General features: G+C 49.6%; 11 protein-coding genes across 11 annotated transcripts; 7 read left to right on the forward strand and 4 right to left on the reverse strand.

Annotated features, from left to right (window-relative positions):
* Positions 1-57: 57 nt before the first annotated feature.
* On the reverse strand, positions 58-1,083 carry N7462_004211 (uncharacterized protein; the record flags this gene model as incomplete). Its single annotated transcript, XM_057075937.1, has 1 exon — positions 58-1,083. The coding sequence occupies one exon, from the start codon at positions 1,081-1,083 to the stop codon at positions 58-60; it is 1,026 nt and encodes a 341-aa protein (XP_056935442.1).
* A 1,316-nt stretch (positions 1,084-2,399) lies between these two features.
* N7462_004212 (uncharacterized protein) lies at positions 2,400-5,001 on the forward strand (the record flags this gene model as incomplete). Its single annotated transcript, XM_057075938.1, has 3 exons — positions 2,400-3,011; positions 3,072-4,853; positions 4,906-5,001. The coding sequence occupies 3 exons, from the start codon at positions 2,400-2,402 to the stop codon at positions 4,999-5,001; spliced, it is 2,490 nt and encodes an 829-aa protein (XP_056935443.1).
* Positions 5,002-5,356: 355 nt separating this feature from the next.
* On the reverse strand, positions 5,357-6,822 carry N7462_004213 (uncharacterized protein; the record flags this gene model as incomplete). Its single annotated transcript, XM_057075939.1, has 5 exons — positions 5,357-5,520; positions 5,596-5,899; positions 5,955-6,581; positions 6,631-6,658; positions 6,740-6,822. 5 exons carry the CDS (start codon positions 6,820-6,822, stop codon positions 5,357-5,359), a joined length of 1,206 nt encoding a protein of 401 aa, XP_056935444.1.
* Positions 6,823-8,353: 1,531 nt separating this feature from the next.
* Positions 8,354-10,355, forward strand: N7462_004214 (putative plasma membrane antiporter; the record flags this gene model as incomplete). Its single annotated transcript, XM_057075940.1, has 7 exons — positions 8,354-8,530; positions 8,595-8,671; positions 8,713-8,768; positions 8,830-9,214; positions 9,283-9,755; positions 9,825-9,926; positions 9,979-10,355. Coding segments are annotated over 7 exons (1,647 nt in total), but the record flags the coding sequence as incomplete, so codon positions are not given.
* Positions 10,356-10,901: 546 nt separating this feature from the next.
* On the forward strand, positions 10,902-11,542 carry N7462_004215 (uncharacterized protein; the record flags this gene model as incomplete). Its single annotated transcript, XM_057075941.1, has 2 exons — positions 10,902-10,915; positions 10,966-11,542. The coding sequence occupies 2 exons, from the start codon at positions 10,902-10,904 to the stop codon at positions 11,540-11,542; spliced, it is 591 nt and encodes a 196-aa protein (XP_056935446.1).
* A 764-nt stretch (positions 11,543-12,306) lies between these two features.
* Positions 12,307-13,877, forward strand: pgxB (uncharacterized protein; the record flags this gene model as incomplete). Its single annotated transcript, XM_057075942.1, has 5 exons — positions 12,307-12,645; positions 12,700-12,867; positions 12,947-13,120; positions 13,189-13,434; positions 13,497-13,877. The coding sequence occupies 5 exons, from the start codon at positions 12,307-12,309 to the stop codon at positions 13,875-13,877; spliced, it is 1,308 nt and encodes a 435-aa protein (XP_056935447.1).
* A 1,728-nt stretch (positions 13,878-15,605) lies between these two features.
* On the forward strand, positions 15,606-17,437 carry N7462_004217 (uncharacterized protein; the record flags this gene model as incomplete). The annotated part of the gene is made up of 4 exons (XM_057075943.1): positions 15,606-15,824; positions 15,926-16,420; positions 16,539-17,215; positions 17,314-17,437. The coding sequence occupies 4 exons, from the start codon at positions 15,606-15,608 to the stop codon at positions 17,435-17,437; spliced, it is 1,515 nt and encodes a 504-aa protein (XP_056935448.1).
* A 581-nt stretch (positions 17,438-18,018) lies between these two features.
* Positions 18,019-19,295, forward strand: N7462_004218 (glycoside hydrolase family 18 protein; the record flags this gene model as incomplete). Its single annotated transcript, XM_057075944.1, has 3 exons — positions 18,019-18,304; positions 18,372-18,399; positions 18,491-19,295. Coding segments are annotated over 3 exons (1,119 nt in total), but the record flags the coding sequence as incomplete, so codon positions are not given.
* Positions 19,296-19,564: 269 nt separating this feature from the next.
* N7462_004219 (cytochrome P450) lies at positions 19,565-21,458 on the reverse strand (the record flags this gene model as incomplete). The annotated part of the gene is made up of 4 exons (XM_057075945.1): positions 19,565-20,179; positions 20,274-20,658; positions 20,743-21,176; positions 21,255-21,458. 4 exons carry the CDS (start codon positions 21,456-21,458, stop codon positions 19,565-19,567), a joined length of 1,638 nt encoding a protein of 545 aa, XP_056935450.1.
* Positions 21,459-22,801: 1,343 nt separating this feature from the next.
* Positions 22,802-23,875, forward strand: N7462_004220 (SDR family oxidoreductase; the record flags this gene model as incomplete). The annotated part of the gene is made up of 2 exons (XM_057075946.1): positions 22,802-23,523; positions 23,599-23,875. The coding sequence occupies 2 exons, from the start codon at positions 22,802-22,804 to the stop codon at positions 23,873-23,875; spliced, it is 999 nt and encodes a 332-aa protein (XP_056935451.1).
* A 614-nt stretch (positions 23,876-24,489) lies between these two features.
* N7462_004221 (lipase/thioesterase family protein) lies at positions 24,490-25,643 on the reverse strand (the record flags this gene model as incomplete). Its single annotated transcript, XM_057075947.1, has 2 exons — positions 24,490-25,229; positions 25,298-25,643. 2 exons carry the CDS (start codon positions 25,641-25,643, stop codon positions 24,490-24,492), a joined length of 1,086 nt encoding a protein of 361 aa, XP_056935452.1.
* Between the last annotated feature and the right edge of the window lie 1,151 nt (positions 25,644-26,794).

Genomic DNA, 26,794 nt, shown 5'->3' on the forward strand with positions numbered 1-26,794 from the left:
AGCTGCAGGGCATGGATTGCCGGACACGAAATCTATACTATGGTATCAACGAGTGTGTCACATCATCCCCTTTGCGAATTGACCAAAACGTTTCTGTTTGAACTCTCTTGTCTCCAATAAATTATTGAAGAATTGAAAGACCCCAATCGTACCCACTAAAAAGATGCCAACCAGGGGTCCGAGGATGGAGAAAATTGTAAACCCCGAAGACGCATTCTGGAATGAGGGATTGCCTTCTAGATAGGTGGTAGCCAGTCCAACTTGCATTGCCGTCAGAACCAGTGCCATGTAAATGGTCGCAGCAGTGATTGGGGTGAGATAGTCGCGGAATAGCTCCCCGTATGTCTGGTAGGTGAATTGGTACCCTCTTAATATTTCACCATACCGCAGAGCGTATATCTTGTTAAGTTGCGATAGTCTCAGCTCGCCAAACAGATACCGCGAATTGATATTGTTAGGTTTGGGAGCTTCACCTTCCAGTAGCTCGTGGGCGAATGTAAGCCATTTCTCCCATGTGATCTCCTTCGGCAGCAGATGATAGGTATGCGCAATTGCAAGGTCACATTCAAACTGAATTAGCGCAAGATAGGACAGTAGGAATCCACATGCACATTTATATAGTTCTTTTGTACATTTGGTAGTTGAGATTGGCACAGAGACATCAGGGTAGTGCTGGGATCGTTGAGGGACACAGCATGATTTCATGCAAGTTAGAAGATGAGACTCCCAAAATTTAGGACTCAAGAGGTATCGGGGGATGGGTTTGAGATGAAGGCGCCGCGAATATTCCCATACCAGATGCATGTCAATTCTCTCGTCCACCACGATCTCACGGGAGGTGGCAATTTGATAATTCAGAGGCCTTGGAGGCATAGGCCGACCAGCCAGCCATAAATACTGGTCAATCTTGTTGAGTTTATCTACACAGAGATCCTTTTGTAGGAATGATTCCGTGTCGTCCGTTGGGCGAACAAGGCCATGTTGTAGGGACCTGATAGAGGCTGGTAACAAATGAGCCGCGGTGTCTCTCGACCTGTCATTCGGGCTCAGCATCTCTCCGATGAACGGAGTATTGAGGGCCATTGCGTAATATCCAAGATTAGAGCTAGAAGCATGGTTGCAGGCTCAAGGGGAGTCTCGCGACTGATGTGTTGGTTGCTCGCACAGTAACACGGACCCCGTTACCCGCCTCGGTTGTCTAAGGCTCGAGCGCCTCCCCCCACACCCCGTGTTCCCAACCCAAGAGACGTGGAACATTGCTTTCAGACTGACTTAATTTAGACTCGACACTTTCGTCATGATTGGTGCTTTTTTAATCTAGTTGATTTAGCTATGGAGTTCGTGTTCGCTGTCGCTGTTTAGGCTCCAGGAATAAAAAAAGTCCCTTCTGAACCACAGACGATCCTTTCAGTCAAATTTCACGGTCGGGTTTGGACGAGAGTGGAGCCACTATATCGCAGGAGGGGAAGCTAGATTTCTGCCATTAACTGCAAGATTAGTGAGTAAACTCAAGAAAACGTAGCTGTCCCATGGTTGCTGGAGCATGTTACTGGAAGGATAAGCTTACGCAAATATGCAGTGCGGGCAAAGAGCTTAACCTCTTTTAGAGTGCCAGTCGCAGAAAGAAAAGGCCATGTTGGACTCCCTGCTATGACTCATAAATAGCTTTCAATTACAGCAGCCTTAATCTCCTTTATCACAGAATGGATTCTATTGGCCTGAAGTTGATCCTTCGAAGCGTCCTGCTGGATCATCCTGCATAACGCCATGCCTGATGTACGTATATAGGACCAAAGTACTCAATTATATATCTGTGTTCACCGTGGCTTCTCCGCGGAGGAATGCAATTCTCACCGATGTTTGTCAATTGAGATTGCTTCATTTCCTATGGAAACATGTCTTTGAGAGCCCTTCTGTGCCTGCTCTACTTGCATCAGCTTCAACTCGAATGCAGAACCCCAAAACGAGAATCGACAAGATCGAGACACGACAAGCATTTTTGGGTTGGCGGCAAGAGCCGCTTATCAATCAGGCATCCCAGTCCGGGGCTTGGCAGTATTGCCGAAAAGAGTATCTCCGACGTCGGACAATTCTGAACTCTGCTTAACTCCTTTGCGCGTGGCATATCAACTCTAGTCTTCGTTCTCGTCAACTTCAAACTTCGAGACCACCTCGATGCGCACAGGCTGCTGGGTTCTATCAGAAAACGGCCTCCAAGAATATAAAAAAAGCACACAGCTTAGTCTTCTCGATTCCTTCAAAGGGCGATTGGGGGCGATCCTGTCATCGCATCATCACTGCTACCACGCCTACAATTCAGCAAGATACACCTTCAGTCGCAAATTGCGCATCCAGCCGGTTAATGCAAGTCACCTGAGCTCATTGCACAGTTTTTAAGAATGAGTGATTATCATGACGATACGTCTCAAGACCATCCCGCAGAGTCGACCAGAGTAGTTCAAAGGCGGCGTCGACCGCCACTCTCTTGCACGGAATGTCGTCGTCGCAAATTGAAGTGCGACCGTTCTCTGCCGTGTGGCCAGTGTATTAGATCCAAAACTGCCGACTCCTGTGTTTTTGTTGGCTCTCATCCGGGAGAAATATCGGGATCTTCGCGTCGCATGTCCCCGCCAGTGTCGCGAATGCGATTACCGGGTAGTCCTGATGAGCAGCCAGCAGGAACAGCCGGTGGAATGTTTGTGTTCGACTCGAAGATGGGTCCTAAATCAGATTCAAATCGTGTCTCCAAACGCAATAATCTAACAGAGCTCAATGAGCTGCGGAACCGCTTACGTGCATTGGAACATGCGCTGGCCAAGCCTGGTTCCATGCACACACCACCAGAAACATCTGTCTGTGACATATACTCAGAACTTGGAACCTCCCAAAATAGTGTTGAGGGAGCTGGTGTTGACGACCGTGTGCGATTCTTGCCCGATTCGAGTTTTCGGGGAAAGAAGGCCAAAACGAGATATTTTGGTCGCAGTCACTACACAACGACCGTATCATTTGTAAGTCTACAAAATAGCTCTCAGAGCCAGAAACAGAACCATATCACTAATACGACACAGTTTCAGGATATTGGTACCTTTATGCGACGTAGTCACAAGAAGGTCAAAGACAAAGAATACACTGACATGAAAAGCTTCAAGTGCGAGATGTGGTCTCGTGAAAGCCAAGAGCATCAGCGAGCTTTTCGAGAGCAAGCCTTCAAATTGGACGAGATGGTTCCATCTCGAGCGGTAACAGATAAGCTGGTTCAGTTATATCTTGACACATTTGAAACAACCTATAGGATCCTGCATGTGCCAACCTTTTTGAAACAATACGCCGAATACTGGGCCAGTCCTCAAAATCCGGACATGGGGTTCATCGCTCGGTTACTGGCTGTGATAGCGGCAGGAAGCCGGTTTTACATGCCTTCGCTGGATCGTGATGAGCGGAATAGTTACCTAAAACCCGCCATGAAGTGGATTATGGCGGTCCAGTCCTATATTTCCTGCACTTTTGTCAGTCCTGATATTGATCTAAAAATGATCCAAACACAATGCCTTCTTCTTGTCGCTCGCCTTGCAGTCGCTAGCGATGGCGATGTGGCCTGGGCTTCATCAGGGTCACTCATTCGATCTGCCATGACAATGGGATTGCATCGTGATCCCACTCGCTTCCGCAAAGCGACTACCCCATTTTGGTCAGAATTGCGTCGTCGACTCTGGACCACAATCGTGGAACTAGACCTCAAAATATCTCTAGACCGTGGGGTTACACCATCTGTTGACTTGGATGAATGTGATTGTGATGCTCCCTCAAATTGGGATGACTCTGAGTTATATGAAAGCATGGAAAGCAACCCGGTACCTCTCAGCACTGCGACATATACTCGGAACTTCTACCAGACTCTGTTGACGAGGACTTTGGATCTACGCTATCGCATTGCAAAGAAGATCAACACTTTGAGATTTAACTTGTCATATGATGAAACTTTACGAATGAGCGAAGAGCTAGTTCGGGCGATGAAGAATGCTTCGGCACTTTTTGACGATAATGCTTCTGAAATTAACCCTTCTGACGCTGCCCGGCACCGGTTTGCTCAGTCACTGCACCTTTTCATTATGCGAAAATTTCTACTCGCATTACATCGGCCTTTTTCACTTAGTGTTGTGCGACTGCCCAAATGTTCCTACTCCCGAAAAGTATGCCTGGAGGCGTCCCTCGAGGTTTTAACGCAAATGGAAATTCCCTCACCTGCAGATGCGATCTTATATCCACACATCACACAACTTGGAGCCGGAATGTTTTGTGATGAAACTTTCCATGCCGCAATTACAGTCTGTGTTGAGCTTTCCCTGCAAGCTCAGGAAGCTAATCAGCCTGGTAGCTCTGGTATGGATGGTATGGGGTCAAGTGTTCTTATGAGCATGATTCAATCTCAGCAGAATGTGATGCTACAAGCAGTTGAGCGTACTCTGCACGATTTTGGTCACCGAGTTGGTGTGGGCAATGGAAAAGGGACAAAACCATATTTTTTCTTGAGCATCATTCTAGCCTCAGTCAAGTCTCGAATCAAAGGAGAAGATCCGTTGGTCAATGTTGAGGCAGCATCTAAAAGAGCTGTTCGAGTTGGTCGGGGGATCGTTGGCGGGCTTTCATATACAGAGGCCCTCGCCAACGCAGATCGCCAATCTCTACAGGTGAGCCTGTTTTTCCCTCCTTTAGGAGATGAATTGTTATTAACATGGGATATCAAGCCTCCCATGGCCTCTGAGGGGATCATAGGAACCACTCCCATGTCGAACTCCTCTAACGATTTTGATCTGCCTTCTTTGCTCTCAACAGACTTTGGAGAATTTATGGTAAGTCCGCTACATTCTTACACTTCTGATTTGCCTATACTGACAGGTGTAGCCACTTGACCTTGGTGGATGGTTTGACACCCTAGACCCCACCGGACAAGAGCTCTGGGACAATAATCTATTCAACAACTTGCCCCAGATTCAATGAACGACGTGAGGTAACGCTGATACTGGACATCGGAATGAATTTGACGACAATATAATATTTAAATGAATATATAATCTCCACTTTACCATAAATGAAATTCAAAGCTCCTGAAAATCATCAAATATGACCATTTGATATGAAATCCATTCTATCAGGCCGGCTTATGAAAACCAAAGTCTAGCGATGTTCTACATGTTCATGCATCAATACATTCTGTCACCGACAACTTCTCTTGTTTTAGATCAATCGTTTGGCCACAAGCATTATCAATGCAAATGGTTTTTGGAGCCAATATATGGTTTGAATTAAATTAGTATAAAAATTAGCAAATGATAGGTATTTAGTAATTGTATACTTACGCCTGATAGCGTTCAATACTGAGAACTTCCTGCTTTGCAAGAGCTTTCAACGCCCATTTGATATCATGCACTAGGCTGTCGCATCGACTTTGACTGAAATCTTCGCGCACAACAACACGCATCATGCTCATGGTCTCACAGTCCGCTGCCATGTTGTAGGCTGGAACAATCCATCAACGCTCACGGAGCTGATGCGACAATGCAAACTCATCGAAAATAATGTGCTGAGCCGAACCGAGGCGAAATGCGACAACAGGGAGGCTTTTCCCATTGCCATCGCTCATAATGGAGAAACCGAGATCGCTGAGTTGATTCGATAGGTAATCAGCTGTATGAGTGAGATTGCTCATAATGGCACTATAACCTCGTTCTCCAAGACGGATCATTTGATAGTATTGCGCAATGATATGAGATGCGGGCTTAGAGAAGTTGAGAGTAAAGTTCATCTGATCCGCACCAAGATAGTTGATGTTGAAGATCAATTTTCTGGGTAAATAGTCGGCCGATCGCCACAAAGCCCAACCGATACCAGGATACACCTATAGTAATATCAATTAGGTGAATTTCAGCTTATTGGCTCTTTGCAATACATACCAAGCCGTACTTATGACCTGATACATTAATAGACACAACATTGGGAAGCTTGAAGTCCCACACCAGGCTCGGGTTGACAAAAGGAGTTACAAAGCCACCGTTAGCAGCATCAACATGGACGGGAGTATCAAACTCTCTTTGAGTGAGTAGGTCATTGATGGCTTTGACATCCTCATACTGCCCTGTATAAGTTGTGCCGAGGATAGCACAGATGCCGATTGTGTTCTCATCAACCATATTCACAGCTTGGATTGGATCAATGATGTAGCGTGTCTCGGTGCAAGGGACAAGTCTCTCTTCGATTTCAAAGTACACTGCAGCTTTTTCCCAACACACTTGCACACCGGTGCTCATGATGATATTTGGACGAGAGAAATCTTTACCTTCTGCTCTCCGTTGATTCTTCCAACGCTTCTTCATAGCAAGGGTTGCGAGCATGATGGCCTCGGATGAGCCAATGCAGGCTGTTCCCACAGCGGTAGTTTTTCCATTTTGAGTCGGGGAATGAAAGAGATCTCCCAGAATGTTGAGATAGCGGTGCTCAATTTCAACGGATTTGGGGTATTCTTCGTGGTCTATGATGTTCTTATTGGAAGACTCGGAAAGGAGTTTCTCGGCCTCATCCTCCTGTGAAATAGAATCAGCCCTGCTCACGAAATTGTATTGAATATCTTACCATATAAGTGGTTACAAAACTCGCTATACTGGATAATCATATATCATGTTAGAAGTCCGCTCTTGTCGACGGACTCATGAATGCACCTTTCTTTCAAGAGAATACTTACTTTAGCATGGGATTGCCATCCAAAACGAGATCATCTTTGATTATGCGATAGGCAACATCTTTCGGGAACTCATCGGTCGGCATATGCTCTGCAGCAAATCAAGAGCCGTAGATATTCGTGCAGCCCTTGTCCAAGGCAGTTTCTGACGACCGCTTTGACCTTTTCTCCATCGATGCCATATTTTTGAAAATTTAGGACTTGAGAATCTTTTAGAGCCGTTAAATTTCTTTCTTAAATAACGATAGAAGGTCTTGGTCTCGATATTTATTTCCCATATTCTGTGCAATTTTCAATGTCTCTGCCCAAAAAATAGCTCATACAAGACAGCGGAAATGTGATGAGTATGAGGTATCTTGGCTAGGACCGTGTTTGAGAATGAGGCTAGAACTTTTGCATTAAATGGGCCGAGTCTCAATCTGAAGATTTTGTGTTATTCTGATTTAGGTCCATAGTTTGATTCAACACTTTCAAGATCTATAACTTCATTATTTTAATGCGCCTCTAAGTTTACACTCCCGTCAAAGCCAAGCTTTCTAGAAGACTTAAAATTTGCATTCAGATTGTTCGAACCGTCTTCATTCTGTGCGCCCCCTAGGTATGGTAGTTTGAATAATTGAATTTACCGCTACCTTAGAAATTCACCCCTTGATTGGAAAGCACAACATTCCGATCCTATGTGAATGATGGATTCGAAAAGGACGCACTCAAATGTCAATATATGCATACCGCCCGCAGGCAGACACAGCTCATTGCATAAATGCGATGTGATAGGTTTGTTCCTCGCGGGTGCGCAAGGAGCTGGAAAGATTGCAACAGAATTTCTTCAGAAAAGCCGATCCTAGGACAGGGTTATTTGAGGCTTCTTTAAATACGTCGTATAATGCGGTCCGCCTTATACTGCTTGGAAAATGCTATTTGCCAAATTGTCTTACAAGTCCTCCCAAGTAAAATGGTCGCTTGTTTTCGGCTTCTTTGAAGTATGCAAGGCAACTCATGATATGCCAGGTAGCTCTTTAGCAGATTCAGGCCTCTTATCGATGAGTAATTACCAAAGAATACGGTTTGGTTTTGATTATCACTCTTTGAGTCAATCTTCTCATAAGCATTTTATCTCTGATAAGTCAAAACCTAACCCCTGAATGAAGGGGCGCATGTAGCCGAAGCCCACTGGGCCTTCGTCATGACAGGAGGACTTTCGACCTGGTTTTGAAGAAAGAGTGCATTCCTTGGGTTCGGGGCCACATCATCCTGGCATCTGCACTCACCCAGTTGCTGACTCAATCGGACTCGGCGATTCACATCGAAGAGTCGATCAAAATCCTGTGTAGATTTACCACTTGACACTTTCCTTTCAGAACACAAATGAAACAAGTTGAGAAATCTGCTGAATCTCTTTAGCTGTTATGGTTCCTCGCTGGGGATTTTAACCTCTCGTCATTGGAGAAACAGGATGCTCCATCCTATCCTCGACATTAGCAGCTTTAATGTGGCTCTTACGTTCTCAGGTAAGCTGATCCTCGGTGTCACCATAATTTAACAAAGTATGGAGTGCCTCAACTCTCCCAGGAATATTCTTACTTTTTTTCGGATTTATTTCAATCAAAATCAAACAGAGATGGTACCTTGGCGAAGCATGTATGTTTCAAGCACGTACCTTCAACTACTGAGCTAATATACCTAGTGCCATCTTTCATCTTTGGGGCAATCCTTGGGCCTTTTTGTATCAATCTGATAGACGCCAGTCGCTGGAGCAATAGCAGTGATGGAGAGGCCGTTGGAGGAATTGCCTATGTACGTTACATGGAAAAAGGGTTCCTACCACTTTATTGCCGGATCCACGAACTAATGATCACAGGCTCTAACGCGTATGGTCATTGGTATTCAAATGGTCAAAGTCGGCTACGAACTACCAAAAAGATATCTACGCCGGCGGTTGGTTGAGCTTACAATATGCTTGCTTCCTCTGATGACAGTGCAATGGCTGGTAACATCAGCATGTATCAGGCTGATGATACCTCATCTATCCTTTGTGAGTTTTGCTCGAGTGAACTACTTGAAAACTACTTATTTTATTTTGGATCAGTTGACAGCCTGCATCATCGGATCCTGTGTCATTTGCATCGACCCCGTGCTTTCCCAAGCCATTGCAAAGGGTCCATTCGCCGATAAATATGTTCGAAGACACCTGCGCGAATTCATATCAGCCGAGGCTGGAGGGAACGATGGATTTGGCTTCCCGTTCTTGATGTTGTCAATTGCACTGCTACGCTATGATGATACGCCAAAAAGTGCAACGGGTCATGTCAAGCGGGATTGGATTGGAGCAACGGATGCTGGCCGGTTCGGGGGAGATGTTGGCCGAGCTTTGGCACATTGGGCTGTTGAAGGAGTCTTATATATGATTATTATGGGTGCAGGATATGGACTTTTAGTTGGGTTTGTCGGCCGGAAAGGGCTTAATCTGGCCTCGAACAAGTGAGTTATGAACCGGTTTGAAAGATTACCATCAAGATGTGACGCACTAAGAAAATTTTGCCTATCAGGAGATGGATCGACAAAGAGAGCTTCTTTTTATTTCCAGTCGCTATCGGCGTGGGTGTCTTATTCTTCCTTACTTTTGGCGATACACTGCTTACGACCTGTTTCCAGCTTTTTGTTGTTGGTACATGTGGCTGCTTTGGAACTGATGAAACACTGGCCTGCTTCATCGCTGGATGTGCCCTAAACTGGGACGGTCGGTACCATTCCGAAGCCGAGGCCCGACATGATTCATTCAACTCGTCCATCGAGACCGTACTCAATTTTGGGACATTCGTCTTTCTCGGAGTTGTCATGCCCTGGGACCAGCTTCACATGCCACATATTACTGGAATAACCATAGCACGTTTAATTGCCTTGGGTGTATTGATAGTTTTGTTCCGACGCATTCCTGCGATTATGCTCGGGTATCGTTTCATACCCAAAATCTGTGGTGACTGGAAAGAGGCACTTTTTATGGGTTATTTTGGCCCCATAGGTGAGTCCTATCCAGTATTGCCATGAGGAATCGACTCATAGGGCTAACCATCTAATAATTATTGAAAAGGTGTCGGGGCCGTATCTTACGTTGAGTATGCACGTCGATTGCTGCCAGATCCTGGGGAAAGTGATGCCGAGATCAATCATTTGACAGCAGCCATGATTCCAGGTGGGACCCACCCTTGCTCCAAAAATCTGTGAATGCGTCCTGACGATTTTAGTGGTTTATTGGCTAGTATTCTTCTCAATAATCGTCCACGGGCTGTCGATCCCGGTACTGAACAGCATTTACGAGTGGCTCCGGGTCCCTGCTATTCGCGATAACCCTGTGGAGATTCTCTTGTTATCTGAGAATGAGCCAGTGCCCAATAACAGTGTCGTAGATCGACAGACGCATTCAGTCACAGTAAACAACAGATTCTCATGCGTCTCTCATCACACAAATGGCTCCACTGTAAGCTGTTCTGTACCGGAAGAACCAAGCGCGATGATGCTACGATCCAGTGGGCAAAATCACTATTCGGCATCTTTAGCACGGACCTCAACCAAGGGGTCAACATGCCAGGCCGAGCAGACCGCTGCACGGGAAGTCGTGTAGTTTTTTTTTTTTTTTTTTTTTTTTTCCCTTAGCTTTGTTTCCCTGGAAATGTCTTGGCCTCTCGTTCTCGTTTACACTGAAGTGTCGTTGGTTAGATGGCACGACAGTTCGAAGTGCTTGTGTATATTGTGCTTTTGCCTAGATGGGTTAATCAAATAGCCTTCTCCTCTGCAATCGCTCAATTGTGTAAGGTAGAACAGGTTGTCCAGGATGGCTCTCCTGCTGATTCGGTTAGCTCTGAGAAATCACCTTCTCGTGGTTTCTTCAGTGTCTCTTGGTTGGCAACGGAGTATACATCCGCATCGTTCGGGTTGCACGATCGGAATTTCCTCGATCGGGTGCAGTGCCAAGTCCATGAGTAGAACTTAATTTCCGAAAGAAGACTCGCATGAGCAGAGCTCAGTGATCAATGATCTCATATGCGTTGGCCGACCTTAAGCCACATGTGTGCCGATCATTTTCAAAAAGTTTTGTATAAATCGTATCCTCCCCGTGGGCAAAGGCAGTTTTCCTGAATTTTGAAGCAAGGAAACGACCACTTCTGAGATGTTCGTCATGTTGTATGTGGATATCTGAGTTCCTGTTGTTAACTCTTACTGATCCTCCACAGCTCTCTTTTGACCACACTGGGCTTGCGTGATGCTCCTGGCGAACAACCACCCCCTAACCACGCTGCACTCCTCCTATTGGCTAATTGGGCGATCGCATATCTCTGGATGAGTACTCGAATTCCCAAAATTCTTTTGGGAATCGATAACAATGTTGCGCCGAGAGAGGATTTGACCAAGTACGGCGAGGAAGCCGTGAAACTAGGCAAAATCAGCCGATATACCCTGAACAAACTTAAACGCGAGGAAGCCGCACATGCAAATGCAATGGAGGGGTATACTCTATTTGTAGCAACAAGTATGTATTTCCTTCCAGCTTGGGCGATCCGCCCTGAATCGATCCAGACTTATTTCCAGAGCGTGCTAATAGAAATAGCCTTGATCGCAGTGTTTGCAGGAGTTCCCAATAGGGATATCAATATGTTCGGTGTTTGGTATACGCTTTCGAGGATAGCATTCAGTTTGTGCTATTCATATATCGAGACGCCTGCTCTGAGTTACATGCGATCCCTGGCCTGGTGGTCCGGCAACATAAGCTGTATCCACGGACTTCTCATGGCCGCCAAACGACTGCAATAATCTACCAATGCCGTTGTCAGAATGTATTTCATGTGATGATCTCAATGGCATAAAACAATAATCAATGAAGGATGTGAAAGCGGCACTGAAGTAGCTTCCCTTTCTGGACATAATTCTCATAATCAACATATTACTAGTAATAGACCACTTTGGGTTGACCATGTGCATCAGCCAGTAAGCAGATGAGTAAAAAAATAATTGAAGGCTTTGACGAAACAGAAGATTCATCCTCAACTTTTAATTCCAAGGACACTACTTCATAGTCAACAATGATAGGATGCTGATTGGTGGAACATCACTTTTAGAGCATGCACAAATCACCGATTCCAAGACGGCGGAATCTACTCCGACCCACAAACGGCTCCGCCGAGAAGGTTTCAAGCTTAGCTTTTGAATGCTCACTCTCTCCGCATCCCCGCGCATTTCTCTTGGCAATTTGCGGAGAAATCGCCTCGTAAAAACAGCTGATCTTCAAGGCAATGAGAAGACTGCTGAGATACGTCCCTGTTGATCGTTTCCAAAGATGATGTTCGGCCATTGTGCATTTTTATAGGAGGATAAATCTAGTTTCAATCCCCGCTTGCCAATGCTGCATCGTATAGACATAAATGAGGGAATATTAGTACAGATGAACCACACTGGCAAGTTAAATAAGACTGGACGATTTCATCCTCTACCCAGAGGCCTGTTGAAACGTGATAGCAGATGCGTTTTGTTACGGCCAGGTGTCACCTAATTGAAGTTGTTGTTTAATTATTTTCAAGATGAAACTTCTTGCGTTGGGTACCTTGTTCATTAGCGTTGTCAGCGCCTTGACGACCAGTCATCTACCTCCAGGGGCCCATATTATTTCTGCTGGCGACAAGGCGTCCCTGCGAAGTATTGGTGCATACCATCAAAAATATCCTGATCGCCGGACAGTCACCATCCGAGCGTCTAAAAATGACACAGACGATGTCTCTGCAGACTTTCTCTGGGGCATGAAGCAGGCAAATCATGGTGGGAGGTTACTGCTGCAGAAGGGCAAGACCTATGTCATTGGGAAGAAATTGAACCTCAGTTTCTTGGACAACATTGAGGTTCAACTTGAAGGTGAAATCAAGGTGATTCCAACTACCTTCCCTGCAGGCCTTCGTATATGGCCCTGACCCGTATAGTTCACCGACGATATCGACTACTGGCAAGCCAACAACTTTTACTATTCGTTCCAAAAGTCCATCACCTTTTGGGTCTGGGGTGGTCAGGACATCAAGATATTCGGTCACGGCACTTTGAATGGCAATGGACAGGAGTGGTACAATGCTTTTGCTGGCTCAGAGATCCTGGTATGTCTGGAGATCGATGAGAATGGAGGGAAAAAAAGAGAAACCACGCGATTGAATTCACAGACTGACTGCATTATAGGACCCGGACAACACTTTCTATCGACCCATTCTTTTCCTGACTGACAATGCGACTCGAGTCAGTGTGGAGGGTATTACCCAGCTGAACTCTCCGTGCTGGACCAACTTCTTTGTCCGTACGAATGATATTTCCTTTGACAATGTGTTTATCAACGCGTATTCGACGAATGCCTCGGTAGGTTACTCTCTTAGTTGATGTGACAGAGCGAGCCACAAGCTAAAGGAGATCTTTGAAACCAACAGGCCCTACCCAAGAACACCGATGGTTTCGACTCCTATAACGTGAAGGGTCTGCGCGTAACCAACACACGGGTCGACATCGGAGATGACTGCTTCTCCCCGAAGCCGAACACGACCGATATCTTTGTGCAGAACTTATGGTGCAATAACACACATGGCGTGAGTATGGGAAGTATTGGACAGTATGCCGGTGTCCAGGACATTATCGAAAACGCGTATATCGAGAACGTGACTCTGCTTAACGGCCAGGTAAGCTTCCATTTCCCCAAGAAATAGAGGGGAAAAAAGACTAACAGCGGTCAATCTGACAGAATGGAGCTCGTCTCAAGGCTTGGGCTGGCCAGGATGTTGGGTACGGGCGCATCAACAATATCACCTACCGCAACATCCACATCGAGAACACCGATAACCCCGTGGTGCTGGACCAGTGCTACTTCAACGTGAATACTACCGAGTGTACGCAATATCCGTCAGCGGTCAACGTCACCAACATTGTGTTTGACAATATCTATGGCACGTCCTCGGGGGCAGAAGGCAAAGTAGTTGTGGACCTGACGTGTTCGCCCAACGCCGTCTGCTCCGATATTCACCTGTCGCGAATCAACATCACCAGCCCGGCGGGAAGCCCGCCTGAGATAATTTGTGATGGGATCCAGGGGGATATTGGAGTCAACTGTACTAGCTCCACCTAGGGTGATAAGAAGAGCAGTGGGACTGAGTCCGTAGGCTGTGGAGATTGCCTAGTCAATGGAGCTTAGCTGTAATAGTTCGAATTCGAAAGAATACGTATGCTTCCGACCATGAAAAGAACACCGCTCGCGCGTCTTATTTTCTTTGCTCCATGTCAAATGAGAGAACCCCAAAAGACAACGAATCATAGAAAGTGTTAAGGTAAGCAGTTGGCCTTCTCGAGGAGGACATGTCTAATCACGACGAAAGTAATAACCGGAGACCCCCTGTTTCTGATCATCGACATCTTCTCCAAATGTACAGAATTCAGCTCTGACTGTACGTGATGTATACAAATTCAGTACCTCAATGTCTCGAACTGGACAAGAAAAAGGAGGTACAGAGCTATCAACGGCTGTCGAAGATAACTATTCTGCGCCATCATTCTTCGCTTCAGAATATGTCGGAACACGAGAAAAAGACTCATTTCGGAACTTTCCGTCTCTCCACTACTGTTCTCCGCGGCAATAGGCCCTCTGCTTGCGTGCAGGAGAGCAGAGGCAGATGCGTGGACTGCGTCGTACTTCTGTGAACCGTGGAACGAAATCCCACTCCTCGTGTGGCCCTCCCCACAATCCCGGCCTCTTTGCTTGTGCATCCAGGCGTCCGAGATATCTCAGGCATCTCAGGCGAATCGCTTCGACTGGTTCGAGATCTAGGAGCTGACCGGGATCCTCACTCGATAGGTAGGCTTTGATGACAGTTGGGAGGACAATATCGCCTCCCCCACGCGGCCCAACGGAGCTTGGACCATCTGGATGAGGATTCCCATGCGAGACGCCCAATGAAATGGATCAGGCCAAGGCTGGCAATCTCGTCCGAGCCTATCGAAATCAGGAGAGATAGTCCTTGACCTCGCTTGCCTCCGGTCTTTTGCTGGCCGTATTGTGAGCGTGGAGAGCTAGAGACGCCACCCACCACGCCCGGTCGCCAAGCTGGAACAAGCCTTATGCGCGCCCATCGGAAGAAAGGAAGCAAGCCCTCCAAGCAATACCCAGAAGTATCCCATTGCTTGGGTTGCTTGGCTTTTCTGTGGCCGTCGGTTGAAAGTATCTGTCTTTCGCTCTCCCGGAGATCTCCAGGGGATCTGGTCGATGCCCTCCAGGCGACTCCACAGACTCCGCTCGATTTGTCGCTCGACTTGACGCTTGACTGGAGGCTCCCCACAATCCCCCAGGCCCCTCCCCCACAAACACCCCCACAATGACAACCATGACAACCCAGCTCTGCCCGCGCGGGCAGAACTTATACCCGCCCATTCTGTCCACAGCCAATCGCATCCTCATCCTGCCTCGATGCGTCGTCCCCCCGGCCATTCTGGAACGCAAATCTTCAAGTCAAACTCCATCAGGGCTGCTTCAGGTCTGGGGGTGGATCCTCCCCAACTTCTCCTTTCTGTCCCCGCCCCCAGATCCGAGGGATCCAGTGAGGGTCTCCATGCCTGGCCGCGTCCGGGGCAGTCGTGGGACGGGGTTTTGAAGCCAACCCAACACGCGCAGGGGCCCTATAAGTACAGTTGCATCGCATCTCCTCTTTTCTGAACCGTGCTTCTGCTTGTACTTGTGCTTGCGCTGGACCCTCCCCGGTGGACTTCTTTGCTCTCAATTTCCCGTTGCCTGGTGTCCTTCCCCCCCCCTTTCTTTGCACCTGTTCTTCGTTGTTCTCGCGGTCAATATCTCTCCCGGCCTATTATGGAGAAGACCGACAGCAACTCGCACCATGTAGAGGGCCAAGATGTGAACCCCCGTGTCGTCGAATCTGGCAAGCAAGAGGCCTTCTATGTTGAAGATCGGGTCGCTCATCTCTCCGAGGAGCATCGCCAGTACCTACTTGCTCGCCATGGCACTTTGGATCTAGATCCAATTCCCGACATGAATGATGCCGATCCGTACAATTGGACAACCTGGAGGGTATACCACCCATCCCATATCCCTTAAACCCTTAGTGTTCCTCACCAGAGTGGGAGAGAGAAGCCCAGAGACTAACGGATTATTCTTTTTGGTCCCTATAGAAAACGGTCAACCTGACGCTGGTCGTCTTCCACGCCATGATCGGTCTGTTCACCGCTGCCTCGATCCAGTCGGCCTTTGTTGATATCTCCGCGGATTTGGGCGTCAGTATGCAGCGCACAAGCTACCTGGTCTCGTTATTCATTGCCATCCTCGGTGGTGCACCGCTGTTCTGGCGACCTCTCTGCAACCGCTTCGGTCGACGGCCCATCTTCCTCATCTCGCTGATTTGTTCGTTAATTGGAAATATTGGATGCTCGCAAAGCCACTCGTACGCAACCATGGGTCTGTGCCGTGCTATCACATCCTTTTTCATTAGTCCCGCAGCCGCCATGGGAAGTGCGGTGGTTGCAGAGACGTTCTTCAAGAAGGATCGCGCGCGCTGCATGGGATACTGGACACTGATGGTGACTCTTGGCGTCCCGATCGCCCCGTTCCTGTTCGGGTTTATGGTTATGCGAGTAGGATACCGGTGGATTTTCTATGTCCTGGCAATTGTGGGTAGCCCTTTTTTTTTGTCTTCGTTATCCCCCTCACCATTCCCGCCCGGGATATGGCAGTACCCGGCCTTCCCTACCCCCATATCTCGCAAGACCTAACTCATGCTGTGAACAGACGAATGGGATTCAATTCCTACTGTACCTCTTCCTCGGCTCCGAGTCGCTGTATCTGCGCAAAGAGGGTGCACCCACCCAAGTGACCAGCGTGAAAGAGAGCATTTTCAAGTTCCGCCGCATCGATCCCGCGCCATTGCGCTTCTGGGACTTTATCCAGCCTCTGAGCTACTTGATGAAGCCCTGCGTGATCATCCCTGCCGCCGCCTACGCAATGATCTTCCTTTTCGGCAGTATCATGTTGACCATCGAGATTCCGCAGATCTACCCGGAGCAGTTTGGCTTCAATACGCAACAGGTCGGCATGCAGTTCATCGGCATCGTCATTGGATCTGTGCTAGGCGAGCAAGTTGGTGGACTGATCTCGGACCGCTGGATGATGATGCGTCAAAAGCGGACTGGCCAGCCTCCGGCGCCGGAGTACCGTCTCTGGCTCAGTTACATTGGCCACGCTCTGACCATCTGCGGCGTTGTAGTCTTTGCCGTGCAGCTGGGCAAATCCGGGGATACATGGAATGTCACCCCGATTGTGGGTGCGGCTATTGCGGCGGGTGGAAACCAGATCGTCACCACGATTAATATCACCTACGCTGTGGATTGCTATCGGCCAGATGCCGCCAGTGTGGGCGTGTTCATCACTTTCATCCGTCAGACATGGGGCTTCATTGGACCCTTCTGGTATGCTTACATCTATTCTTTCTCCTTTTCCTGGATTGTTTTCGCGTGTGCGCCTTGTGATGTTTACCATGCTAACCCTGCTTTTCCTTTTCTTCCAGGTTTCCTCAGATGTTCGAGAACGTGGGCTGGGGCGGTGGCGCCGGTATCGCGGTGGCGCTGATGGTCGGTGTCAGTGTGATCCCGACCATGATGCTGCAATGGCGTGGCTCGACCTGGCGTTAAGTGACCACTCGTGTGCTGTTGGACGGCCCGCTTGGTGGTTGTATATGTTCAGATTGTACACCGGTTGTTTTCGTGATAATTTAATTCACTGCGTACCGCAGCCTTCTTTTTACATATTGCCTTCACCTTCCAGGGGTGACATTCCGATCTTGTAGATGACTATTTATTTGTATACAATCAAGAAAAGGAGTCACTGTTTGTATATCGGATCATCGTGTTCGGCCACATTTTCACGCAGTTTGTCAATTCGGGATTCTACGATTCGCCGAGCAGCCTCGCTGCCATCACCTGATCGCCCCTGATCTTGCAGCTGCTCCACCCTGGGCATCTCGTACCTCCACCGCTACACCTCCAACTGTACTCTCAAAGACATTATTTAATCCATTTACGTGCACACTGTCCTATAAAAATTGGGGGAAAGCAGCCCAAATGTTTCCCAAAGCATTGGTCTATGGGGCTGTATGGTGGTTATTGGCCCTGTCCCAATCGGCCCACGGCACTAGATGTGTGATGTATCTCACAGGGTAAGATGGCCCAATTTGGGACCAGTGCTTGGTGCTTGAATGCTCAACATGATTAGACAGCACGACGTCGTTCCGGAGGGATCTCTAATATCAGATGTGACACACGTTGCCCTGGCATTCATGCGACCAGGCGCCTTCAATACAGATGATAACTCCTCAAACTGGTCTCTGTTTACTACCATCAATGAAGTACGACCCAAGTTCTCGGATGGCACAGCGATCCTGGTGGCCATTGGTGGATGGGGCGATACGCAGGGGTTTTCTGATGCGGCGTTGACCGACAAGAGCCGTAAGCGATTCGCCCATAATGTCAAAAGGATGGTGGAGGACACGGGGTCAGATGGTATACAACTTCTATCTTTAAAGCCTCCAATTAGCTACCCTGAGAAAACTGCTGACGGACATCGCAGGGGTGGATATTGACTGGGAGTACCCTGGGTATGTTTCGTCCGTTCTCATTAACCCAGTCTCTTTACTTTCTGTCATCTCTTGCTGGTCGTCCTTCAAGTGCATTTCTAAGTCACCGCAGCGGAAACGGCGAGGACTATAAGCAAATCCCCAACGCAGAAAAGTCCTGGGAACTTGACGCATACCCGAAGCTCCTCGAAGAGATCCGTAAGGCCCTCGGCCCCGGGAAGCTGATCACCGCCGCTGTCCCAGGTCTTCGACGAGACATGATCGCATTTACCAAGGAAAAGATGGCCGCGATCACCGCCTCAATTGACTTTTTCAACGTGATGACATATGACTTGATGAACCGACGAGACACCGTCACCAAACATCATACAGGGATCCAACTCTCTCTTGCTTCGATCAACGCGTACCTGGAAAGGGGCGTGCCGGCCGAAAAGCTTAACCTTGGGCTCGCCTACTATGTCAAATGGTTTAAGACGTCAGACCGTCATGCTGAAGTGTGCGCTGAATTTCCGATCGGATGTCCCGCCGCTTTAATGGAAGATCCGGCGACGGGCGCTGATTTGGGCCAGGCCGGGGCGTTCTCATGGCACGACGATGTTCCCTTAGAGTTAGCCGCGTCCTTTGGGATAGCGCAGTCCCAGGGTGAGTATGACCCCGTCGGAGGTGGATACTATTTTTGGGATGCGGATGTAAACATCTTCTGGTCTTGGGACACGCCAGATGCCATTCAGATGAAGGTACCTGCAATCTTGGAGGAAAAGCATCTTGGGGGCGTATTCGCATGGGGTCTCGGGGAAGATGCTCCGGAATTTACACATCTCAAAGCTACGATTGCCAGTCTGCAGCCATACTTGCCAGATCGACTGGAGAAACGGACAAATACAGTAGGTGGTAGGCATTCCAGGGATGAATTGTGATATTTGTACTGGAAGCCTGACGGGTCAATTATCACATAACTTTTTATCTTTACGAAAAAATATATTACAGAAAACTACTCAGTGAAGCAGATTGATTTGCCGAGTCCGTAGATCCAGCACAATTCTCAAGTAAATGGGAGAATATGTCAAGCGAGACCTATATGTAGTATACATACTCACGTACAAAAAAGAGCATACAAGAATCATTTCATCACATCATCACGTCATCGGGATTGGCCCCGTTTCCAAACTAATTTGAGAGCTCGGGCTCACCACTCGCCCACCCGACGCATGCGGAGATGCATACCCTCGACCGGCTTGGTAGTCACCGCGCCCGCGATATGAATCTCCTGCTTGGGGTCCTGCATCTCAAACGCGAATCGCCCGACCACGCCGGCCACAGCACAGCGCAGCTCAGCACGAGCAAAGTCCTTCCCAATACACGACCGCTGGCCGTGGAGGAAAGTGATCTGGGCAAAGTTGGTTGATGCCCCGCCGTGGTTGTTGGGCACCAGCTGGCCATGCTTGTCTGTGTCGATCCAGCGCTCCGGCACGAAGTCGTCGCCAGAGTCGCCCCAAAATACCGGGGCTCGGTTGATGGCGTAGGGGCACATGATGATGCGTGTCCCCTTAGGGACGTGTTTGCCAGCAATCGTGGTATCACGCACCGATTCACGGATGGTAGCAGGCACGGTGGGATACAGGCGCAGGACCTCTTGACAGACGCCGTTCAAAAGGGGCAGAGACTCGAGGTCTTGGTGGGTAATCGGGCTGTCAGCGGATGGGATTTTCTCGCGAATCTCGGCACGCAGGCGTTCCTGGACGTCGGGATACAGCGTGAGCAGGTAGCAAGCCCAGGTTAGGGCACTGGCAGTTGTTTCATGCTGTAGAAGTTGAACAAAAAAGGAAGTAATGCATGGTTAGAATGAATTGGCGAAGTTTAGAACGACAAGGGGGTTGGGGAAAACTCGAACTTACCCCGGCAGCCAGAAAGGTTAACATCTGGTCCACGAGTTCGGTATCGGAAAAGTCGCCGCCCAGCATCATTGTGCCGAGAATATCAGCCTCGAGGTCCTGGGCCGAGGCCTGCGAGGTGGCCAGGGTCTGGCGCTTCTCACGGACAATGTCGTTACAGAGATTGCGAAGGAAGGCGGTCTCATTGGTGATGACCTGGTTCAGATGCCAGGGCACGCGCTGGGCGATCCACTGGGGCAGGATGAAATTCATGGCCAGGAAGGCCATTTTTTCGGTAGTGGGCTCTAATATGCGGAGGAAGCTCTCGGCGACGGGGTTGTCGCTGTTCTGCAGCGAGCGGAAGTCTCGGCCCATGGCAGCAGGACCGATGATATCCAGCGTGAGACGGCTATAGAGGGATTGACATGGGTCAGTATGGTTTTCTTTTCCTCTCGATCTATCCATCTGGCGAATGCTGGATCACGGAACATACCTCCCCCACACGCCCATCTCCAGCTTTCCGACCCCATCAGCAGGATTAGTCCCCTCCATGGGGTTCTGGCTCAAATCTTTCTCCATCTCCTCCAGGAGCTGGTTCGTTTTATCCCACATGAGGGTGTACATGGAGCGGATGTTCTTGATGTTGAATGCCGGGGTGAGGGCTTTACGTTGCTTTTTGTGCGCGGGACCTTCGGACAGGATGAGGCCGAAGCCCAGGATACGCGCCAAGAAGTTGCGTGCGCGCCATGGTTTCTCGAAGTCGTAAGTATTGGTGCTCATAACATCAAGCAGGGCCTGGTGATTAGTGACAAGTAGATAGCTCTGGCTGATGCTGTCGCGGAGGTGGATGAGGCCTTCATTGGGGATCGTTCTCATCCAGTGCAACGGCCGGCGGCCGCGGGGGAGTCGAAGATGATTTTGGCATTGCTCATCAAGCCCTAATTATATCAATCAACATTCCTTCAAAAGAAACGTACACGATGCATCGTTGTGGGCTTAACATACCGGGACCTTGGGGAGATGGCGGAGGGGATTAAGGAAGAAGGGCCAGATGATGAGACTGTAGAGGCCTTTGAGCAAGATATTGACGCTCAAGGTCCCCAGCACGACGGTGCGAAAGGTCTCATGATTGAAGATGGTGCGTTGGAGGAAGTAGGCCTCAAGCAGCGTCACCGCCAGCAAGGCTGGGAAGCTGTCGCCCGCGGCCATAATGCGAGTGTCCGTTTGCAAAGAGATGCAAGCGCCCTGAAATCTGGGGGGAAGAAAGAGCAAGGTTTAGAATGGCTCTTTAGAACCGCCAAAGACTGGGGGCAGACCCATTATTTGGGTGGGTCGCATTGGAGACATCTGTCATCATCATTCATGCGACTAGTTCACTGTGCTCTGCTACATCCGAATCACATCCTGGACTAGCGGGAGCGATGATGGCAGGATGAATCAGGATCGTAAGGATCGGCAGTCCCTATAGTCCTTGTTGGGGCGACAGTGGAGCCTAGCCGAGGTTTCCATGCCACTTTTTTTGGATTCTTCTAGTCCGTTTTGATCCTTTTTGTGGGGGGTTTTGTTATCACATGAGTGCAGTGCAGCCCGATCGCGAAGCAGACTTCGTAGATTGTTGAATTGATCGACAATGTTGGACTCGTTCTGTTCAAGCGAGTCACCTAGATGAGGTCGGAAGAATCCGCAGATGTTGTTTTGCCTTTGCCTTCTCGGTGCATGCTGTATATGTATGACTCGGTCCAGTTTGTGAGTATCGACTGATCGACTTGGAAGTTGCGATGGTTCGGAATTTCGATGAGATCATCGGCCCCAGATTTGACTCCGAACCCCAGACTCCGGCATCCGCGTTGTCGTTCATAGTTCATCGTTCATCGGTTGTAGTCGCTCGTCCCTATATTGCGTCGGCCTGTTTTCTGCCTATTTGGTTCCTCTCGCGTGCCTTGCATGTGAATGGGCTCCACTGATAACCTTAGACTCCCCTTTTCCCATGATTCGAGGGTTCTGATTGGCCTCTCACGGACCCCGACTGTAGACTCCACCGCGTGGCAGATGAGCGGAGGGTTATTCCCCCATTTGGCCTTTCTTCATCTGCAGACTCGCCCACCTCCACACGATGATCTGATCTCCACCCGAGCCCGCTTAATCCTTTGGATGCTTGAAGACTATTGAGAAAGACCCCTCCAATGGATCGATGGATTGCTCCCTGGCCTGCCCCGGTCGGCGCCTGCTCGCAACGCTTGCCATGTTGGCGAACGAAGACGTAGGCCCCTGCACGCGGTCCTAGCTGCCTCGGTTGTGACGCGCGAAATGCCGACTCCTCAGTCAATCGTTGCTTTCGGAATCATGGGGAGAAACATGGGACTCAAATGGAGACTCGGCGTGTGGGGCCTGGCACGCAAATATCTGGGAGGAAAGCTCGTCTATGTTTAAAGACTTCAGTCCTCGAGGCACGACCTTCTCGAACCTCCTCTATTCCATCTCTCAACCCACCTCTTCACTCTGTTGTTTTTTTTTTCCGTTGAGCTTTCCTTTCCCTCCTTGAACCCGATCTAATGGCCGCCTACCTTGATCTTGCCCGGGAATACTCCCAGACGGCCCTGGCGCAGCTCCCCGCACCTGCCCAGCAGTGGCTGTCGAACCCGCTCACCCAAAAGGGTCTGACTTTGGTGCTGGCTCTCGGTCTGCTGCGATCGCTGAATATGTCGCTATCCCAATGGACCTTGAACAACTGGACCCGGAGCGGCAGCTGGGATCCCGCGTGTGAGCTCATTCTCGTCACCGGCGGCTCTAGTGGCATCGGCAAGCAAGTGATGCAGGACCTGGCTCGCACTGGCGTGCGTGTCATTATTCTTGACATCACCGAACCCTCATTCCAACTCCCCGCCAATGTCTCCTTCTATCGTGTCGACATCACCTCCTCGGCCAGCATCGCCGAGGTCGCGAAAACCATCCGCAATGATCATGGTGACCCTACGGTGCTGGTCAACAACGCCGGCGTCGGCCACGACGGCACCATCCTTGAAGAGTCCGAGGCCAAGATCCGCCAGACCTTCGAGGTCAACACCATCTCCCACTTCCTCATGGTCAAGGAGTTCCTGCCGGCCATGATCCGCGCCAACCATGGCCACGTCATCACCATTGCTTCTATGGCCAGTTTCGTTGGCTTGGGCGAGATGGCCGACTACTGCTGCTCCAAGGCCAGTGCCCTGGCCTTTCATGAGAGTTTGCGTCAGGAACTGAAGTCCTGGTACAACGCACCGGGTGTGCGGACCAGGTGAGTGATATATACATACGATCACGCTCGACTCTACTACCCAAACCCAACAATACTAATTTGGAACCGCAACAGCATCATCCATCCCATGTGGGTGCGCACCCCAATGATCAAGCTCCTCACCGATCACGAGGCCCACTTCCGCCAGCCCATCATGACTGTTGAGTTTGTGTCGAATGCCATCTGCAAGCAGATCCTCACCCAGAACAGTGGCCAGGTTATCCTGCCCCCGAGAATGTCAGGCACCAGCCTGGTGCGAGCGTTGCCAACCTGGATTCAGGATAGCGTGCGGGTCATTGCCTCGGGTTCGCTACGGCGGCTGCGGGACGTGCAGCAGAAGCAGGGGCTGTAAAACGGAGGAAAGAGAATTAAGTTTCCTCTCGTCCTTGGAGTCTATTTGTTTGAATCTTTCTTTCTTTCTTTCTTTCTTTTTTTCTCCATATTTCCCCTTTTCAACTTGACTGTATATACGTATCTACCTGTGTGACGACATGCCATGAAAATGTTGATACCTGCCACTCTGGCCGATTTAATGCTTTTGATATGAAAACTTGTGTTTTCCTGAAAGAACAAAATAACCTCTCTCGCATTTTAAAGAACACACACACACATACACAAATTGATGATATTCAAAACAAATGCACTTATAGTCCTAGACGAGGTGGGACGGCATATCACATGAAACTTAAAAAATTCTCCAAACTTCCCGGTCCTGCGGGTTGTCACAGTCACACAAGATCGTCGATTTCGAATGATTCAAGACACATTAAGAGATGAAGATTGTACAGTACGGACGTCTCATGAAAATGTCTGGTTCATGCTATGTGCCACGTAATAATATAGACCACCCGTGTCCCCCTTAATGGAGTGAGTGGAATGAGTAGGCAGAAGAGGAATTGGAACTACGTATATACTATATAGTCAGGAATTGATATGATATTTACCCGCCTCGATCTCCCCCTTGTTTTACCGCGCATGTTCCACCAACCACGTCTTCACCTTCTTACCCTGCTCGGTCTCGGTCTTATCGCCCAATTCCAGGTTATAGACGGGGGCGACATGGCACTCGCGCAAGCCGACGAACAGCTCGGCCGTGGGGAAGCCAGCCTGCAGCTTCTGCGCAAAGTCCTGGATGATCGGCATCATGATTTCATTGCCGCCGCAGGTCACCAGGATTGCCTGGACTGGGAAGCGTGCGAACCAGTCGGTGGGGGCATTGGAGAGATCGGTGTAGAAGTCGCGGGCGGGCTGGGGCCCCAGATAGGCGCTGGACCATGGCCCCGCGACGGCCGTGGTGATTATGTCACCGCCGTGATAGATCTCCTGGCCCGGGAACTCGGTGTCGAGCAACGTCCAGGGGGCGATCATCACGGCACCCCCGAGCTGGGCGTTTGCGCCGGTGAGGTGTGCGATTGGCTCGATCTGGGGGTGTGGGTGGGCGAGATGTGACAAGACACCGCCGACAAGGTTCCCACCGGCCGAGTCGCCGCCCAGGAAGACGGTGGCCGGGTCGCGGTCGGACTGGGAGAGGATGTAGCGAGTCGCGGCGACGGCTTGGCGCAATTGCGTCGGGTATGCGTGCTGCGGGGCGAGCGAGTAGGTGAGGCTGAAGATAGCGAGCCTCTTGCCGCCGCGGTTACAATGTTGGATGAGCTGAGAGAAGAACTTGAAGTGGGCTATACTGGCGGGCAGGGCGAAGCCTCCTCCTGCGTAGGATCAAAGTGACCCGGTTCAGCTTCACCGTTCTTCGTCGTCGCGGGAATATCTCACTCACCATGAAACCAGATCAACACGTTGGTTGCGTCGCGGTCACCGACCCAGTGGCCCAGCGCGCCGTCGCCCAAATCCACAGTCTGCGCGGAGAGGCCAGTCTGTTTCGCATAGCGATCGTAGACCTTGTTGGTCCGGGGCAAGATGGCCTGCATCTGCGTGGGCGACAGGCGCGCGGTGGCCTGGCGGAAGATGGCATAGCCGAAATGCAGCAATAGCGATTTGGCCTGGCGCTCGGAGCGCCAAACGCCCGTCAACAGCGCGTAGAAGCCGGCCACCACGATCGTGGCCAGCGCAGGAATGAAGTCGAGTCTCTCTGTGAGTGAGAGACTCACCTTGGACAGCGACATGGTGTATGTATATGTATATGATCTTCGTTTTTTGGTTTCCCGTATTGCCTTTTTGATGGGCCACGTCTCTGACAATGAACCCCGAATTAGGGGTGGGAGGAATCTGCAGGGTCTGGTCGAATATCGACTGGTCTCGTGTGTCGGTGTCGGATATAGATCGAGCGTGGACGTGTGGATGTATGGATGGCAGTATATAGTATCGAGCCTGCACCATCCCGCAAATAGAATCCTCTCTTCGACACTACCCCAGGTCTTTTCCCCCCGGCTTCACGTTCATTCCCTTTTTTTTTTTTTTTTTTGGTCGCGTTTGCGCCTTTCTTCAAACCGCGCTGAGGCCCCACTGGATCCACAGGAACCTCGGGCCTCTCTCGCAATGCTATCTCATTGGAGTAAGGATCTTCGTTTGGCGATGTCGGAGGGTTTTGTCTCTTTTCAGCTAATTTCCTCCTTTAGGCTGGTTCTTTTGTCTTTGGTTCTGGGTCTCCAGGTTCATCGACACCGTGGATGCTCGTCGCTGGCCCTGATCCGATTTTGTTGGGACCGAGGATTCAGAGTTTGTCCTCGGCTGCTCAGCAGCACGCACGAGCCGCATTCATGACGTTTTTCCCTCGGCGGAGGAGAGAATAGCATATACTGTTGAAGTTGGCGACCAGTGCAATTCCTTGATCCATGGATTCATGGGGGAAGAGAGCCCAAACAAGAGGAAGAAAGAGACCGACCGAACTATCCAGCACAGGGCAACAATCCAGAGATATAGAACTCCCCCAGCGAGACCGCCCCCCCCATCACCGTCCAAGAGATCCCCGATCACGATTCCCTGTAGAGTCGATGCCTGGACTCCGTTTCGGGCATACTGACAATAGACTCGAGTCGACTAGTATACAACTAGTCGATCTGCATCGTCATGCCTCCACGCTTTTCGTCGTGATCGTCGGCCCCCGCACAGACGCTGGGCTCCACTTGTTGAAAGGAAAAGAACCAAAAATAAAAATAAAAAAGCAGAAGAATCCTGCCACATTAAAGCCGAAAAAATATCACCCCATAAAAAAGAAGCCCATGATCGGAACCCGAGGCATGTGAAGCCTTTTAAACGGTGGTCGCTGCTCGTCTGTTCTGTACTCCGGACTCTTGTCTCTCGTGTTTGGCCCCAT

Source organism: Penicillium macrosclerotiorum (assembly GCF_028827735.1).
Source record: "Penicillium macrosclerotiorum strain IBT 26536 chromosome Unknown utg000003l_segment0_segment0, whole genome shotgun sequence".
In the NCBI taxonomy this organism is placed as follows: Eukaryota; Fungi; Ascomycota; class Eurotiomycetes; order Eurotiales; family Aspergillaceae; genus Penicillium; species Penicillium macrosclerotiorum.